The sequence below is a fragment of the Pinus tabuliformis genome, chromosome 3_2 (assembly GCF_031772625.1).
Source record: "Pinus tabuliformis cultivar Carrire ecotype Pingquan chromosome 3_2, CPIR1, whole genome shotgun sequence".
NCBI classification, from domain to species: Eukaryota; Viridiplantae; Streptophyta; class Pinopsida; order Pinales; family Pinaceae; genus Pinus; species Pinus tabuliformis.
This window is the reverse complement of record NC_142302.1, coordinates 608615163-608633077: the sequence shown is the minus strand read 5'-3', so window position 1 is coordinate 608633077 and position 17915 is coordinate 608615163. Positions and strand designations below refer to the sequence as shown.

General features: G+C 35.6%; 1 protein-coding gene across 6 annotated transcripts in view; it reads left to right on the top strand.

Moving 5' to 3' along the window:
- Positions 1-17915, top strand: part of LOC149182086 (uncharacterized) — a 511265-nt gene that overhangs the window by 468375 nt on the left and 24975 nt on the right. For 4 of the 6 annotated variants that reach the window (XR_016257052.1, XR_016257051.1, XM_089416747.1 and 1 more), the window contains exon 21: positions 2290-2738. The exons of the other annotated variants lie outside the window; for them this stretch is intronic. Coding sequence is in view for 2 of the 4 variants with exons in the window: in XM_089416747.1 (XP_089272873.1) it covers positions 2290-2307 (18 nt within the window). In the remaining 2 variants the exon portion in view is untranslated. Of the gene's footprint in view, positions 1-2289; positions 2739-17915 lie in introns of those variants that run through there. 6 annotated transcript variants of the gene reach the window in all.

Here is a 17915-nt window from a genome sequence, read left to right as displayed (position 1 = left end):
ACAATAAGGGGGAACCTACTTCAATGAACTGGGAAACTTGTGATATGTTGAAAGTTCGTCATTTTCCCATTCTTCATTTGATCTAAGCTAGAATTTTTGAACCTGTAATTTTCCCATTTCTTCCAACCCATTTTGAAGGGCGGCCATTTGATTAGAATGCTTATCCTCTATGGCACTAATTTCCCTGACATGATATGCTTCCATGGCCATCAAGTTGTTTTTCATGGAACTCATTTCTTTGATATGACTATTAATTTTTCTTGATTTAGTTCCATGTTTTGAATTTCTTGTGCATGAATTATTTCCATGGCCTCTTTCCTGTTCTGAAGAGTGATCTGATTATCTTCCATGGCACTCATTTCTTTTTCGTGGTCTGCTATTAATTGTGCTTGTTTAAGTTCCATGTTCTTAATGGGTTGAGCTTGTTTGACCTCAATATTCTTAATTACCTAGGCTTGATTGAGTTGCATATCTTTAACCATTTGAGTTAATTCCTTGATAAGATCATTTTCAGCATCTTTAATTTCCTTCACTTCAACTTTCACTTGAAACTCTCTTTTATCTCCATATTTTTCATTAGACGCATCAATGATTGATTCTAGAGAATTGAAAGTGGTAGTAGGTAAATCTAAGAACCAATCCAGAGAAAACTCATCTAATGAGAAGACGAAAAGTTTCATCTTAACGTCCTCACAGTTAGTATAATGGCACCACTTGCTCATACAAATGTTGAAATTCCTAAGGTGAGTTTCGGCATTGTTACCTAGAAAAATAGGCAACTCTTCATTGGCTTCATCCAGAATAAAGTTTGGATAACTCTCAATGTTAGTAAAATCACAAGGAGCAAACAAGTCATTCATGATGTCTTGCTCATTTGACCTTGAAAGAGCAAATGGATATTAGAGAGAGGCTCACATCCAAGATTAGCATAAAGTCTACAAGAAGAAGGCTTCAAGCATAAATCCTTGCATAAAATGAAACAAGTGGAGTCACCACTTGAACAAGAATCTAACTCTAAAAATGCAAGAACCATAAATGTTAGTCGAAAAACTGAGTCAAAGAAAATTGATCCCCGACAACGACACCAAAAAATGTTGTCACCTAAAATGTACACCATGACCAATCTTATATTAAAATTGGTAATTCATAAATCCACTACTTTAAGTGTATTCAAGATGAGTATTTATAAAACCACTTTTGATATTCTTTTGGCCACATCGAACTTCTTTGTTGCATTGGGCATCCACAAGCCCCTTCTCATTTTGTATTTCATTATTTCCCTTTGCAAAACTTTGTTTATGATCAAGTGTGGTGTTGAGGATGGTGTGATTCTCACATTTGGCTGCAACCAACTCTTGTTATGTCATTAATGCAATTGGTCAAGCATTAATATGATCATTTATTCTATTACTAGGTTATGGTAAAATATGATCTAGTTAACATAGTTAACTTTGATATGTAGGCTCAATACTCATGGGAGTGTGCCCTACTTATGTGGGCCTATAACCCCTCTTGGTGAGGATGCCATACTTTTTAAGTGTGTATAAATACACACTCACTTGTACATCATCTTCTTATGAATTCTTTGCTCTATCAAGTGTTTCAAACCTACAAACCCTTGTGCAAAACACTCCTTTTTATTTTTATTGTAACTTTTAATAGATTCGTCAACTAACTCTAATGTTAATGTTGATATTATGTATTATTTATGTTGATATTTTTTATTTGTTTACCATATAAAATATCAACATAAATAATACATAATCATTATATGGTTAGTGAAAGAACCTCTCAGTTTTCTTCTAATGATCATAATAGGAGCAACAACTCTCCATTGTTACTCAAAGGACCCCAAATATCAATCAACATAGGAGGCACATGACAACTTACATATGGTGCATAGAATTCTTTAGTGTAATTCATTAGCTGACTAATTGTCTAATCTTAAAATGTTAAGACATCGAGATACATCTTCGGCTACTCCGGATTTACCTGACATTGTAGATATTGGAGGTGACCAACATTGTGACATTGCTACACCCCCTTCTTGGTTTTTAAAATATAAATGGCCCCACTTCTTTACTCAAAATAAAGTGAATTCCATCTCTAAAACATGACATATATGAGTTTTTGGCATTGTTGCAAAACATTCTCTTATTATAATCGACTTCGTTACAGCCATTTATCATCGACACCTCAAAATAGTATTATTAATATTCTGTATTGATTTTGATTTTGTGCTTTTCCGTTATGCATCAAAATAATTGTTGGTTTATTGGCCTTATACAGTATCAACGGAATCTTTGAGACGAAGTGAAATCGCAAACTCTGCAATTTAAAAACACATGTTGGAAGCGTTTATGAGAAAGAATCAAATCTTACTTTGGTGGTTTTACATACAATTTCAAAATATTGTATGTTTCAGGGTATAAAGCATACAAGATGGTTTTCCAACGCCTTAATTGTAAAATAGGTAATTAGTATTGAGGATTGGTACGTTGAGACGTATATTTTCCAGTATTATTATATATGAGTATAGTTGGAGCAACTTGTAATTTACCAAAATTTTAGTGAGTAGGGGTAAATATATAAAAAATCTATATGCCATTTGTACAGAGAAATAGATACTTAATAGAATTACATACTTTGTATGATTGAATCAGTAATAATGCCTATTGGAATAGCTAAGGCAGCTTGTAATTCGACAAAGGTTAATTCAAGTACATTTTTTAAGAATAGATTTGAAAATGAGATTGTATGTAACATATGACTACAATATAATAGATTAGTAATGACTTTGGAAAATGGCTTTCAATGATATTATAAACCAACGAAACACCAAGTTGATTATTGGATTCTACATGATTGTAACATACATAAGGATATGGAGCTTAAATAGAGCAAGTTGATGAAAGTATCGCAAGTAATTTATGGTCATTACAGAATATGTCAAACATTTGATTAAAAAAATCACTTATAACTAAAACAAAAAAATGATGTTTGTATTTAAAAAATGTCAAACATTTGATTAAAAAAATCACTTATAACTAAAACAAAAAAAATGATATTTGTATTTAATATATATATATGTGGAAACAAATTCAATTGGTAAACTTTTGTCTCCATACACTCAATGCATTTTTTAGTCGGTTGTTGGATTATATATAGTTTTATGGTTCCTTAATTTTCATAAAAGTTGATCACTAAGAATCTTCATCGATGAGCTTGTTGGTAGGTTATTATTTAACCAGAGAATTCAACAAGGAATTCCATATCAATGGATTAATGTTAATGATATGTTTGTTAGGTTAATTTGAATCATAGTACTATAAATCATCAGAGTTGCATTAAAGGCTTAGAGATCTTGAGGCTTTAAGTCCATTGAAGATGAGTTAGAAAGATATAGTCTGAGAAATAAAGCTACTTAAACCATTTAATACACCAATTATATCAATGGGGAGTGATTCCAAGAAAGTGAGCTAATAGATTGCTCATGTTAACATCCATTAATGTTTATGGACCATTGAAAACCAAAATTAATATATCTTTATGGTTGTAACCTAAGTTTTTGTGTCATGGATATGACTCTTGGTCTTAAGTTAGTTCCTTATATGGCAACGTTGTCCCTTCCTAGATTTTCCATTGGTTTACTAGTTTGGTTATTTTCGACACCTATGGTTCCGAATGTCCAAATTGATCCTCAACTAAGTTCTCCATCTGAACAACATCAACCTTCAGTTGATCTTAAAGTTGACAATTTGCCTTCTTCCCCTGTTGTTTCTTCATCCCTTTCTTCCTCCTTGCCTAGTGAAAGTCTTGATTCTAGTAACTAGGAAGCCAACAAGAAGAAGAAACATATGAAAAAGAAGAAGAAAAATAAGCAGAGGGCAACCATTGTTACCAATGTAACTAGTATGGAGAAACCTTCCAATCAGCCCTGCAAAGTTAAATTCCCTTGCAATTTATGTAAGGGTGACCACCTTCTTAGAGATTGCTCTAGTATCCCACAGGTATTATAAGTGTGGTCAGTGGGCTCACATCAACCTTGGTCATCAGCCTCTGGAGATCATGCTAGTGACAAACCATCAACTAGTGATAGTAAGGTCCACGGGAAGAAGGGTAAATTTAAGTTTCCATATAGGTTATGTGAAGGGAATCATTGTATTCACCTTTGTCTTTATATGGATGAAGCCTCAAAAGTGTTGGAAAACCTTATAGTTTCTCATCCTCATCTTCCAGTTGGTTATCGAAAGTTTTCTCCCAATCCTCTGCTAGTTGATGAAGTGATTGATCGGAATACGAATCCAATCAATCCCTCTCTCTGAACTTGAAACCCATGAGTTTGTTCCCAACCAACCATTGGTTGATAAAATAGTTGACTCGATTCCACCTTTTGTTGATCATACTTTTCCCGTAGAGAATGAGTCTCATACTGCTCAGGTTCCTTTCGTTTCTTTAGGTTCCAATGAACTAAGGGGAAATCCTCCCATTCCCACAACACCCCCTCCAAGTATTATGGTCACTTCCTTTTATTGGAGTCCACTAGTAGGATATTGTCTTCCTCCTAACGTGCCCTTCCAAATCATAGTTAGGCTTATAATATGCTCATAGCTGGCATAATCATAGACGAAGGCACATTTGTTAGTATTTTGTCCTCAACTGCTTGGCAAGCTTTAGGTTCTCTGCAACTTGTGCCCATGACCCAAAATTTGTTGGCCTTTAACAAAGGAACCAGTCAACCATTAAGGATCCTTCCTCAATTGCCTATTACTTTGGAAGGAAAGAATGTCTATATCAATGTGATGGTAGTCCAAGGCCCTTTGGATTTTAATTTACTCATTGGGCATAACTATGTTTATAACATGGGAGCTCTTGTCTCTTCACTCTTTCGTGGAATGTGTTTCTGGCATGAAGGAAGAATCATGACCATTGACCATCTTTCGTTCGTTGGTCCTAATTTGACTCACAATCAATCAGCTTCCCTAAATTGTCCTTACATGCAAGTGGTATCTCCCCCACCATAGGTTAATTATGTGGCAACTTGTTCCATGCCTCCGTCTACTCATGATCTAGTAGGTGATGTAGTGCATCATGTACTAGGAGAACTGGCGCTTAATCCTCCCCTTGGATCCTTTGATATGTATCCCTTCGAGATCATTTTTCTCCCATTTGATGGGAGCTTCTTGGAAGTCATGGTCTTTGCGGAGCCATGATTAATATAACCAAGGTTCCTGAAGCAGATTTCCTTTTCTGTTGTCAAGCTCCTTAAAAAATAAAACAAGGTTCCTGGAGCAGAGTTCATTTTCTTTTGTCAAGCTCCTTAAAAAATGAAACAAGGTTCCATGAGTAGTGTATATTTTCTTGTGTCAAGCTCGTTAAAACATGAAACAAAGTCTCTTAAGCATAGTTATTTTCCTATGTCAAGCTCATTAAAAATGAAACAAATCTCCCTCCAATTTGAATATTTGATTAGATCCCGTAAATGTCAAGTCGAGTCTTTCACTTGATGTCATAATTAAACCTTCATTCCATATGCCTATTAGTAACCATTAGTCTACTTAGGTGAATGAAATGAAGCTTGGGGGCATGCGCCTAGAATTGCGTTATTAAGTTGCGGGCATGAAAACCAATCTCAAGCATAATTTTCCTTTGGTTCAAGCTTGTGTAAAAATGAAACCACTCTTAAGCATAGTTTTTTTTGTTTCAAGCTTGTGTAAAAGTGAAACTACTTTCACATATTTCCAAGCATAGTTTTTCCTTGTTTCAAGCTTGTGTAAAAGTGAAACTACTTTCACATATTTCCAAGCATAGTTTTTCCTTGTTTCAAGCTTGTGTAAAAAGGAAACCAATTTCAAGCATAATTTCCCATGTTTCAAGCTTGTGTAAAAATGAAACCCTTTTCATCTTTATCCCTCGTGATTGCCAGTTTTGTCAGCCTGTTTTTGCCAGATGAGCCTTGTTTTTCTCATTTCATCATCACCATTTGCTTGGCCGATCATACGCTTTCACTAGGTTATTTTACCCTTTCCTGAGGAATCATTGCAATGAGTGGTCTTATTAGTCAGTGTCTTGACCTCTATATGTTTTTAGTAGTTCCATCATGACCAGAACTAGTTGCTACCCTTTATACCACTCGTTCCTCCAGGAGGATTCCTCTTCCAGCTCTTTTCAGACTCGCAAAACATGAAAAGATTGTTGAGCACTTGTCTTTTCAAAATTGTTAAAATAAATGAAAAGGCATCTACTCAGTATAAGTTTAACCCTTTTCCAAACTGGGATAGGCTATTTACGAAAAAGGAGTACTTTAGTCAAACATGACTAAAATGTTCTCCTGGCTATTGTTTTACGCCTTTTCAAACTCAAGAGACAAATTTACGCAAAGGAACCTTTGGAGTTTTCTTTTTCGCCTCTTTTTCAAACTCTCTAAACATGAAAAAAATCAAGTTACATCTTCTCTAGACTCATAAAAACATTGAACAACATTGGACTCGTCAAACACGATGAGACTGAACCACTCCTTCTCAGGGTTTGTTAAAAATACTCATAAGGATTCATCTGAAGGGTGAACTTATAGATCAAGTATATGTTATCCTCAAGCTTGTCAAAAATAAAGAGGTACTGACCAAAAATGGTTGTGAAATTGGGAAACAAGGTACTTAACCTATTAATGGCAGTGAGGCACTCTTGAACATGACACTCTTTCACTTCATCTTCGTGATTGTTGGGTTGGGAAATATGTTTGCCTCTTTGGTTAATCACACCATATCAAAAGCCTCCATAATTGGTTGTGGGTCAATGTTGCCAACTCTATAAAGTGTCGTCGATATGTTCAAGAAAAGTCCTTCAATTGATATTTACTAACAATACCTTTAAGCCTTCATTCATGTCTGCCATTCCTAAACCAGTTCCACATAAGCATCATTCTATCTTAAATCTTGATACCTGTTTCATGTTGTTGATGGGAGATACATCAAGACCCTCCTGTGACGAGTCACTTCCTGTCAATATCAGCTCATTATCTAGGAAATTGACTTAGAAACTTCCTTTTGTACCTTGGAGCTTGCATACATCAATGGCAAGTTTCCTCACTTCTGGCGACAGGTCTTCATCATTTGCCTTCAACTAGAAGATTTTGTGTGGTGTTCGACTTCAATTCATCCATTCACACCACATAGATTGTACTATTTTACCTTGAGAGCCATTATCATCATCGGTGGTTTCTCTCACATCTATTAATGCCTTACATCATTGGCCAGTAATCATATGGTGTCTACCATGTTTGACTTCTACTCATTTATCCACATGGTTAGACTCGTACATCAAGCGATTGAGTGAACAAAATAGAAGACCCTGAATCTAGTTTCATCCATTCGGGTTGTGTTTCAGGATTCAGACAAGATCACAAAGTATGATGGTTATGATCATTCAAATTGTCATCCAAGCATGGGTCCACACTATGTTATCAATGGACGAGATTTTTTGATCATTGTACATGTAATATTGACTTCTATGTTGAGCATGGATATGCCTCCCTTAACAACGATATCATGATGATAATATGTATTGTAACAGATGGTGATCTTGACCTTGCTACTTGTGCTCTAGACTTGTCTCATGGCAAAGCTCTTTAGTCCTCAATCATGATTTCTGACTTTGTACTTTTGTTGGGGGGGGAGGAAATTTTTATAGACCATTTTGTCACACTTATTGCACTTAATTGTTGCACTTTCACTATTATGTCACACTTGGGTTACTTGGCATACTTAAGTTATATTATTATGTTGGACCTAATGTCCTATAAACTGTGTTAATCATAATCCTTTATCATCTTGCAATCATCCCCCGCAAAGCTATAATCATTCTCTTTCTGGCAATACAAGATAAACTGGAAACTGAGGTCAAAATATTTGATTATAGGGCTAGCGCAAGTACCATCATTGTACCCCTATGCCCCAGAGCATTTGTAGAACTGAGCAAAATCGTTGTTAGCACAATCTCCCAGTTACCGCAGGTGCATTGGTTCTGGATTTTCAGGAAAAGCGATATTTTATCTTGAAGATTCCACTTCTAGAATCTTTTGAAGCAGTTTCAACCATTTACTATCAAAAATGACCTTGAAATCCTATGATCATGGTATTACCTTCATCTCTTAAGTTGATTTCCCACCTTTCATGGATCTCAAGCCTAGATTGATAAAACCCAAAACTACCATTTCATCCTATAAATTTACCTTATTCTAAGAGCTCGGGTTGGCTTTAGAGGACCTTACTTGCATCCTTATGATGTTGGATTGGGCTTAAAGACATATCACTTATGCTCTTTTGCATGGAGGATTGGAGATTGCCTTGAGACAAAGGAAGGAGTACATTAGCTTGGGAGACAACTATAAGTCATTGATCACTAGATTGTAACTTATCCTAATCCATTTAATGTAGAGTTCTCTAGTTTCCTCTTACACTTGTACCATATATGATTACAATTGTATTTCAATGTTTATGATTCATTGAATAATGGAATTAGCATAGATCTACCTGTTTGTGTAGTGTTTGTTTGTCTTGCTTGTGTCGTCGGTGTAGATTGAAGCACTTGGAGTGGAAGAAAAAAGAGTTCAAGTGAGGAGAAAGAGAATTCAAAATCCAAGTAAGTCATCCGTCTTCATGTTAATTTCTCTTAAGGAATACAAGTGTGCTCTTCCCCTTTTTGTTACTAGGCTAGCCGCTAGGTCTAGGGTGTTTTCCTCTTTTTGCAGTGGAGAATTTTCCATGTAACAGTCTTTACTCATATTGTAGATGTAGCATTATATATAGTTTAGTTTATTTCTATAATTACCCTATTTGTTCTATTGTTGCAACTTAGCCATTTATGTTGTTATTTATTAAAAACTAAGCATTGTCATGAGATTGATATAGTTATTTGTGACTTAGGTCATTACTACAACTTTACGGTAGCAATAGAATACTTAGATTTTAGAAATCTGATTGTTGTCTTTTTTATTTATTTCAATTTGATTATTTTGTTTATATAATAATATTCATAAGTTGAATACCCTTGTCCCCACAACCTTAAGAATATATGACCAAGAACATTTGGGGAAGGAATTAGAACATTTGGTTAAGATATTCCAATACATGGGCTATGAGAAGGACATTAATAAAACCATCAAAAGGGCACAAAAAGGGAAACCTCCCTCCTCCCAAGGCTCACAACCTTACAAAACGAAAGCTTACCTACCCTACATCAACGAGGTCACTAATAAGATTGTTAAGGTCATAAAGAAAAAATAAATTGTATCCTCTTTCAAACCTCTTGAAACTATTCATTAGAATATGAGATCTGTTAAAGATAGGATTTACCACTTCCAACTTAAGGGAGTTTACAAAGTAGTTTTATCATGTAGGGAATGCTATTTTGGAGAAATTGGTAGGTCATTCAAAGTCAAGTTGAAGGAACATGGAGATGATATAAAGAATGCAAGGGTGAGATCATCTACCCTAGCTAAACATTCCTCCAAACTAAGCACCATATTGGACTATAAAGAACTAAAATCCTTGCCAAAGAAGACCATCATTACAAAATAAGATACAAGGAAGCCTTATCAATAATGAAACACCCAAACAAACTCAATAGGATAGTGGTCTAGAGGTTAGTTGTAGCAAGCTCCCCTTATTTACCCAACTCCCCTCTTAATCATTAGTTGTTCATTTTATCTCCACCTATATATCTCTATATTCCTATCCTACAAATCTTCCCCTCCTCCCTATCCACCTACCTTATCCCTCTTTAATGTTCCTCTCTTCATGCCTCCTTTTCCTTTTCTTCTCTAGGTTCCTCCTCCTCTTTACCCCCATCCCCTAACCTTTTTCTATTTTCCCTTCTACCCATCCCCTTCCCCCCTTCCCCCCTTCCTTCTTTTCATCACCTTCTTTTTTCATATTTCATTATTCCTCTTGTCTTCCCCCTCCCCCCTTTCTACTTGTTTTTCCCCCCTTACCCCTTCCTCTTGTGTTGTTTTCCCTCTTTTCAATATCTCTTGCTTTCAGGTCACTTCACTCTTCCCCCTTTCTCATTATTAAATATGTTAGTTATCCTTACTTCTATGGTAGGTTCTTTATATTTTAATACCCATCGGTTTCATAGAATACTAATCCCACTAATGATTATATATTTTAATAACATTACTGACATTAACATATATTTCATAAGCATATACAATAAACTTCCATTAGTGATCAATCTTAATGTTATAATATTAATTAATTATTTGACATTATATTAATATAATATAATAATTAACTTATACAATTATTATAAACTAATTATTACTAATGTATTATATCATATATAATACATTAGTTTGGACCTTTGAAATTAAACTTAATTTTCTAGGTTTTTGGTAGATTGCTCCTCTCTTTTCACTTAGCGGACTATTTTTAGGTTTTTCCAACTATTTTTATGGTTCTTCCACTCTTCTCATCTAATATACATGAGCTCCCCTTATAGTGCTTATCTCAACAATCGATCTTGGTGATGAATCTTGATTTAGATTCAAAACATCAATCAAGAAACGATGGAAATTATGGGTTATCATCCAGTTCAAAATTCCAACATCGTATTCATTGTCCTATTTCCTTCATGAGCAAAGTGTAGATTGATAGTTTATGATTTACTACATTACATTGCACATGCAACTACATTTCTATTACAACAACCAAGATCATCATAATATTGGATCAAGTCACCTTTGATGCCTATGTGATTTACTTTATGCAAGTGTGATTTTTTGTTCTTGCAAGTGTGTTCTTTACATTATTTCAAAGTGTGGTGTGGATTTTTCTTAGTGACTTGTGAAAGCTTCTCAATATCTTGTCATGTGACATGCATTTAGAATACTACAACTATAGAGTGTACTAACACAAACGATGCACGATAGTTTTCAAGTTCCATATGAACCTTGATTGACAATTAAATGTACAATCATTTAGTTTTCTTTTTAAACATTTAGAAAGGTAATTGGAAGGCTCATTAATTTTGACATCGTTGCTTGGGAGTTGTCAATAGTGAAATCATTATTTTGTTGCTTGATTCTTATTATTTGCTTTAGCATAGAGGATTTCTTTTTTATCGGATTAATGTGATTAATTTATTTTTATAGTAGCTTACCTTAGATAGAATATATATTTAATGTTTCATGCCTAGAGTTAAAGATTAGCAAGGTAGATTTATCAAAAACCCCTAAAAATCTATCAATTTAAGTCATTCCTCAAAGGAGAAAGGGCATGGTCAACCAAACTACTTGACTCCAACAATGAGCTCTCTTGCCATAAAGAATCCTAAAATCTCTAGCCAAAATCCTAAGGTTGTAGAAGCTTCATCCTTTGCATCAACATAAACGTTGTTTTCTAAAGATCTAATTAGTGATAAATTCCACTTTGAAGAGTTAACTTTCTTGAATTCTCCTAAAGCACCCCCAAAGGAAGAAAACAAGCCCCACGTAGAGATGGCCCATGAAGTCAAGGTAGAGGAAACCATCTTCAAATTCCTTATCCTTGAGTCAAGTGAGGAGACCAAGATGAACAACATTCCTCACTTTTCTCTAACAAACATTCACGGTTTATCGAAAGAATATCCTAACACATTCCTCTTTGAATTTGGTGTATTTTGCAGGAGTTAAGACTATGTGATAGATGCTCAGAATCTGAAATTATTTCCTTCCACACTTAAGAACGTTGTGTTACATTAGTTCAGGAGTCTCAACAAGGGTAGCATCCACACCTGGAGTCAAATGAAGCATAAATTCCTAGAAAAGTTTCAAGACTATAACAAGGATAAGGAAAGAAGGGAAGAGGTATTTATAATGACTCAAAAGAGGAAATTCTTGAATATTATGTCAAAAGGCTCAACAACAATCTTCACATAGCAAGGTAGGAAAACTTGGCTCTTGAGACACTAAATGCCTTGTTACTAAGAATAATTCGAGATGATTGGATTAAACTCCTCAACCTAATAGGAGGAGGGAATGTTTCTCAATATGATTTCATCATTGAACTATGTCGATGATATTCTAGGGGCACTTCAAAAGCTAGTAGAGGCTCTAAAGATAAGAATTGGCAAGGTTGTTGGCACCAGGGTGACAAGCTCATAGATTGGAGACATGCTAGAATATTTTAAAACTAATATGCTCAGTTCCCTGAGCTCCCAGCTAGACAAACTACATATGAAGAATAAAAGGTAATAAACAGAATTAGCCCTTGCCATATGTTATGCGAAACGTAGAAGAAAATACCCACTAAAGGAATGTTCCTTGGATTAGATTGAGGCGTGTGCTATGTGCATCAAGGAACATGACACAAGCATGTGCCCATCTCTACCTCAATTTAAGGTTGTTTATCAAGAGGTAGAAGAAAACCCACTAAAGGAATGTTCCTTGGATTAGATTGAGGCATGTGCTATGTGCACCAAGGAACATGACACAAGCATGTGCCCATCTCTACCTCAATTTAAGGTTGTTTATCAAGAGGCAGAAGAACTAGAATAGTTGTATTTTGTGGTCCAGAAAAGGACATGGTAGCAGAAACCCCAAGGTATGGTTCAAGATCAGTCTCAATGTTATAATTCCTAACTCTTCTATGCAACATGCTTCTCAACTATGGTGTTTACCAATATAACCATGGATGGATCCTCCTCCCATAAGACAACTTTTACAACATGGGTGGAGAAATCCTACTTGTGGAGGCCCTCAACAAGCAATTGTATGTCAACCCATGTAGCTTTTAACCCCTTTGCAGACACAGGCATCCATACCAGCCCCTCCTCGTCCTTAATTAACTACGCAACCTATTCCTAACCCTAATTATGGGAGGGAAACCCAACTATCATAGGATCTTGGAATTTCCACCAACTCTATGTATTCCATCTCTTCCTAGACTGCCATGATATTCATCTTCAATCCAGGAAGATACTAACCAAATACCATCCTCATGTTCACATTGAATATTTGAATGAGGATGTCTAGAATGAAGAATCAAAACATGAATCATCTCCTATACCTTGAATGATCATGCATGTTGTGAACCCCAAAACCCACCTTATTTGAAGAGATTAAACTAAGAGAAACATGTTACTTAGCTCGAGTTTGACTTCTTAGAGGAACTCAAGAATATGTGTGTTAAAATACCATTACTACAATCCATCTAGGATGTTCCTATCTACTCAAAAGTGGTATGGGAAATTTGTTTAAGAAGGCCCTATAGAAGAAGGAAGGATCCCCAAAGTGTCCATGTTATTGGTACGCTATTAGACTTAATGACGGGAAGGGGGTTCTCATAACCAAATATTTTGACCCTCGGAGCCTAGTAATTAATTTGAAAATTAATAATACAACCATTCCTAACACATTAATTGATCTAGGTGATACCATTAATGTCATGACTCGTGAAACCATGGAAGCCCTAAGACTCTCTAGTCTTAGGAAAACCCCTACTATACTCTAACTTGTTGATAGATCCATCATTAAACCAAAGGGAATATTGGAAGAAGTAGTGAACTCCATCAATTCTTGGGAATATCTTGTTGAATATATGGTCTTACAACCCAAATTATCTATGGGTGGATATCCTTTAATCTTGGGAAGGTCATAGTTGGCCATTATTGATGCCTATATTTTTTGTCATTCTAGTAGCATAACCATTTCCCATAGGACCTCTAAAAAAATTAACCATGTATTTTCTTGCCAACCCCAACATAGATTTTGAAACATCACTCTAGGCCAATGAAGAGGATAGTGATGAAGAAGGAGGACCTCACCAAGTCCTCTTTATAGACCAATATCTAGCCATTAGAGAGAAAATTAAGGATGATGAAATTATTTATTTCATAGCTTCTTCCTCTCCCTCATCCAACTCACTTGTTCTTGACCATGTTATCCATCTATAAATATAGGCTTCTCTTGCTTCAACAAGCACGTCACCTTTAGAACACGAATCCTCGTTTGAAGAAGACCAAGGGTCCACTTCGGAAACTATAGAAATCAACCCCTGGAAGGCCTTGAACTTCAATCAGGCGTTGACTAAACAAAAAAAAGAGAAATTGGTTAAAGTGTTGCAAAGCCACATTGATTCCTTCATCGATGATTACTCTAACATGAATGGGATCCATCCTAACCTGTGTACACGTCATATATACATTAAGGAAGGATCTATACCCATCCTCTAGCCCTAGCACGAAATGAATCTAGCTCTAAGGGATATAGTGAAGGAAGAGCTATAAAAATTGCACGTAGCAAACTTTATTTATCTAATTTCTAACATCCAGCTGATCTCCTCTCTCATCATTGTACCAAAGAAAAATGGTAAATGGAGTATTTATGTGAATTATCAAGAAATCAACAAAGCAACTCACAAAGACCATTTTCCACTTCCACTCATTGACCATGTCTTGGATATGCTAACATGGAAGAAATGTTTTTCTTTCCTTGACAGATCAAGCAATTACAACCAAATTCAGATCGCGCTTGAAGATTAAGATAAAACAACATTTACCTATCCATGGGGAACATTTTCCTATCGTATTCTTCCATTTGGGTTATGTAATACTCCTACCACCTTTCAAAGAGTTTCCATTAGTATATTTTATGATTTAATTCATGATTATGTGGAAACCTATATGAATAACATATGGTGATGAATTTTGTGAGGCATTAGAAAATTTAGAGAAAACATTAATAAGGATTAAATAATCTAACGTTTCCCAAAGTAATGTGAAATGTGAAATGTGAAATGATGTTAAATGATAGCATTGTATTGGGGCACTGCAATTCCATTAAAGGCATCTAAGTGGATTCAATGAAAATTGAGGTAATTATAAAATTTTGGCTCCATGCTCACAAAAATAGATACAAAGTTTTTTAGGACATGCTCGATACTATTTTCATTTTATTCAAAAAAATTCACAAAGTTCTCATCCATTGTTTGCTTTACTTAACAAAATTCTAAGTTTTGTGGATAAAGAGTTTCCAGCATGCATTTGAAGAACTGAAATCCAAGGTGTCTGAGGGTCCTATTTTGAGATGGCCCAATCAGGTCAGGCTTGTTTCATATCTATAAATGCATCATACAACCATTGGAATTGTTCTAGGCTAAGTAGAAGGAAATGATCCATATGCAATCTACTACATCAATAAAAATCTCTCATCCACAGAACTAAATTATATGGTAACAGAGACAAAATTTCTTGTGATAATACATGTTATTAATAATTTTTTTTGTTACATCACAAGATATTCAATAGTATTGGGCATTGACCAAGCTACCATAAAATACTTAATGAATAAACTAATTACCTATGGAAGGGTAACTAGGTGGTTATTGTTATTGCAAGAATATGATAGAACCATCTTAAACAAACCAAGGAAGGATAATGTAGTTGTTGATTATCTTTCAAGACTTACAACTAACAAGAATGATCCTCCCATGGAAGATTATTTCCCTGATGAGAACCTCGCTTTGATTTCTACTAACTATCCTTGGTTCACAGACCAATTGCTTGGCTAAAAGTTGAATTCCACATCATTTATGTAGAAACGAGTGTCAGAAGATCATCAAACAAAGTTGGAGGTTCTTGTGGATCCATAGTTGTCTCTTCTACACAAGACCGAATCTCATCATCTGAAGATGTGTGCAAAAAGATGAGATCTATGAATATTGAAGGCTTGCCATGATGGTCCATGTGGGAGGCACTTTGCAGACAATAGGACTAAGTACAAGGTAATATTCACCCACCATATTCAATGATACCAACAAATATGTGAAGAGGTGTGATAGTTTCCAACACATAGGAAAACTGGTGCAATCATATGAGAAATTGTTGAAGCCACAATTGGTACTGGAACCCTTTGATAAATGGGTGTTGATTTTGTGGGACCGATCAATCCTCCTTTCTTCCATAAATCCTATATCCTATTATGTACATATCATATCACGAAGTGGATGGAAGCTAAGGCACTTTCAGCCACAACTGAGCAAGCAGTAGTGTGTGTGTGTATATATATATATTATAATAGAGAGAGAGAGAGAGAGAGAGAGAGAAAGAAAGATAAAATATAATAATAATGTAATAAATCCCCTATACGAAAACCCATACGAGCATTACTTTGGTACATGTCATGTGGAAACCAGCCTTGGATGGTGCATGCCATGTTATATATATATAAGAAAAATAAACTCATGAACAAAAGGGTACTTCACAGTTTCTGATGGTTGTGTCAAGATCCCTCTTCTCACACACTTATAATTTCTTTACAGATTTTTTTCCTATTAATGAAGTGTTTTTCAAGATATTTAGAAGAGACTACCACTATTGTTACAACTTTGCTACCACAACTCTAGTGCTACAACTCCATTGCACAACCCTATTGTTGCATCTCTGTCATTGAACCCCATTGCTACAACTTTGTTGTTGTACTATCATTTCTACAACTCTAATGCTACAACTCAATAATGAAAACCAAGTTGCTACAACTCTTGAGCACCATTGTGGCAACTCTCTTGTTGTACTTTCGTTGCTCCAATTCAGTGATGAAGATAAAGTCATTGCAACTCTGGAGAGTTGTTGTTGCAACTCCACTACTATAATTCTAATAGCAAGAATGAGTGACAATGATTCCTATTGTGACACCATGAGTAGATCGAGCTTCAACTCTAGATGACGGCATTGCTACAATTTTGGAACCTTCTTGTTGCAACTCTAGGGCTAACTCTAGGATTATGTTACAACTTTGATGCTAACAAGGATCCTAGTTGTTCTGTAGGGACAATACACTACCATAAGAGAGGTACAGGACATAATGACCACTTATAGTAAGTCAGAAGGTACATCTCCCGAACTGGATAATGAGTAGAATTTATTAGCATTACTTGACTTGACCTTTGATTTGAAACCACTTGCATTGGTTGCCATCACCACCAATATATGACAGAATCAACTCATCACACAATCACTCCCTTCCATAATGGAAATCTTTGGACTATTCATTGTATTTTCTAGCCATAGTTTGCATGAGCTCTAAGTAGGAACAATCAAGGGCTCACTGAACAACAAGGAACCTATAGAGACATTAATGTTGGATGCATATAATCATATCAAGGACATTGTTCAACAAGGGGGTGGATGGAGTACATACACATGTTCCAAGGGTATGATGATGATGTGGCACTAAAATTTTATATGAATTTCAAAAAGGATGGGTTTTTAGTGGTAGGGACAATAGTACAAGATAGAGGAGGTGATAGTTGAAGTAACAGGGCTTGCTTAGATAGTGGAGCACTTGTATTATCGAAGGAGGTTGAAGCTTGAGATCATGGAACTTTTCCTCAAGCAAGGAGAATCCCTGGTCAAGAACAAAATAGGGTTTGACAGGAGATCAGAACCGACTCCATGGGGAGATGTTGCTCTGGTAATACATAGGTACATCACTTGTGAAGGTTGCCAAGGGGTTGTCTATCTACATATCCTTTGGTTACTAGACCACTTGCAAAATGGAAGGTTGGTTAATATGTCATTTTTCCTTTGGAGGATCCTACAGACCATGACCGCACTCTTGAAAAAAAATTCTCAACCCTAGGATACCCTCTCACCTCACAAGCTCATAAAACTCCTAGTTGAGCATGTGTTACACAAGGAAGTCAATGTATGGAGCAAAGTGGTAAGAGAGCCTAAAGAGATAGTAGTTATTGCAACTGCATATGGAGAAGCTACATTTTTTGCAACTCCACCATGAAAAAATGTTACTATGATTTTAGAAGTTGTTGCAAGCCCTAGAGTTGCAACCATAGAGTATATCATTGCAACTTCTCTAGCTGCATAATACACTAGTGTCTTAATTGAGGAAGAAATCCTTGAGGGTAATGCTACAACTCTAC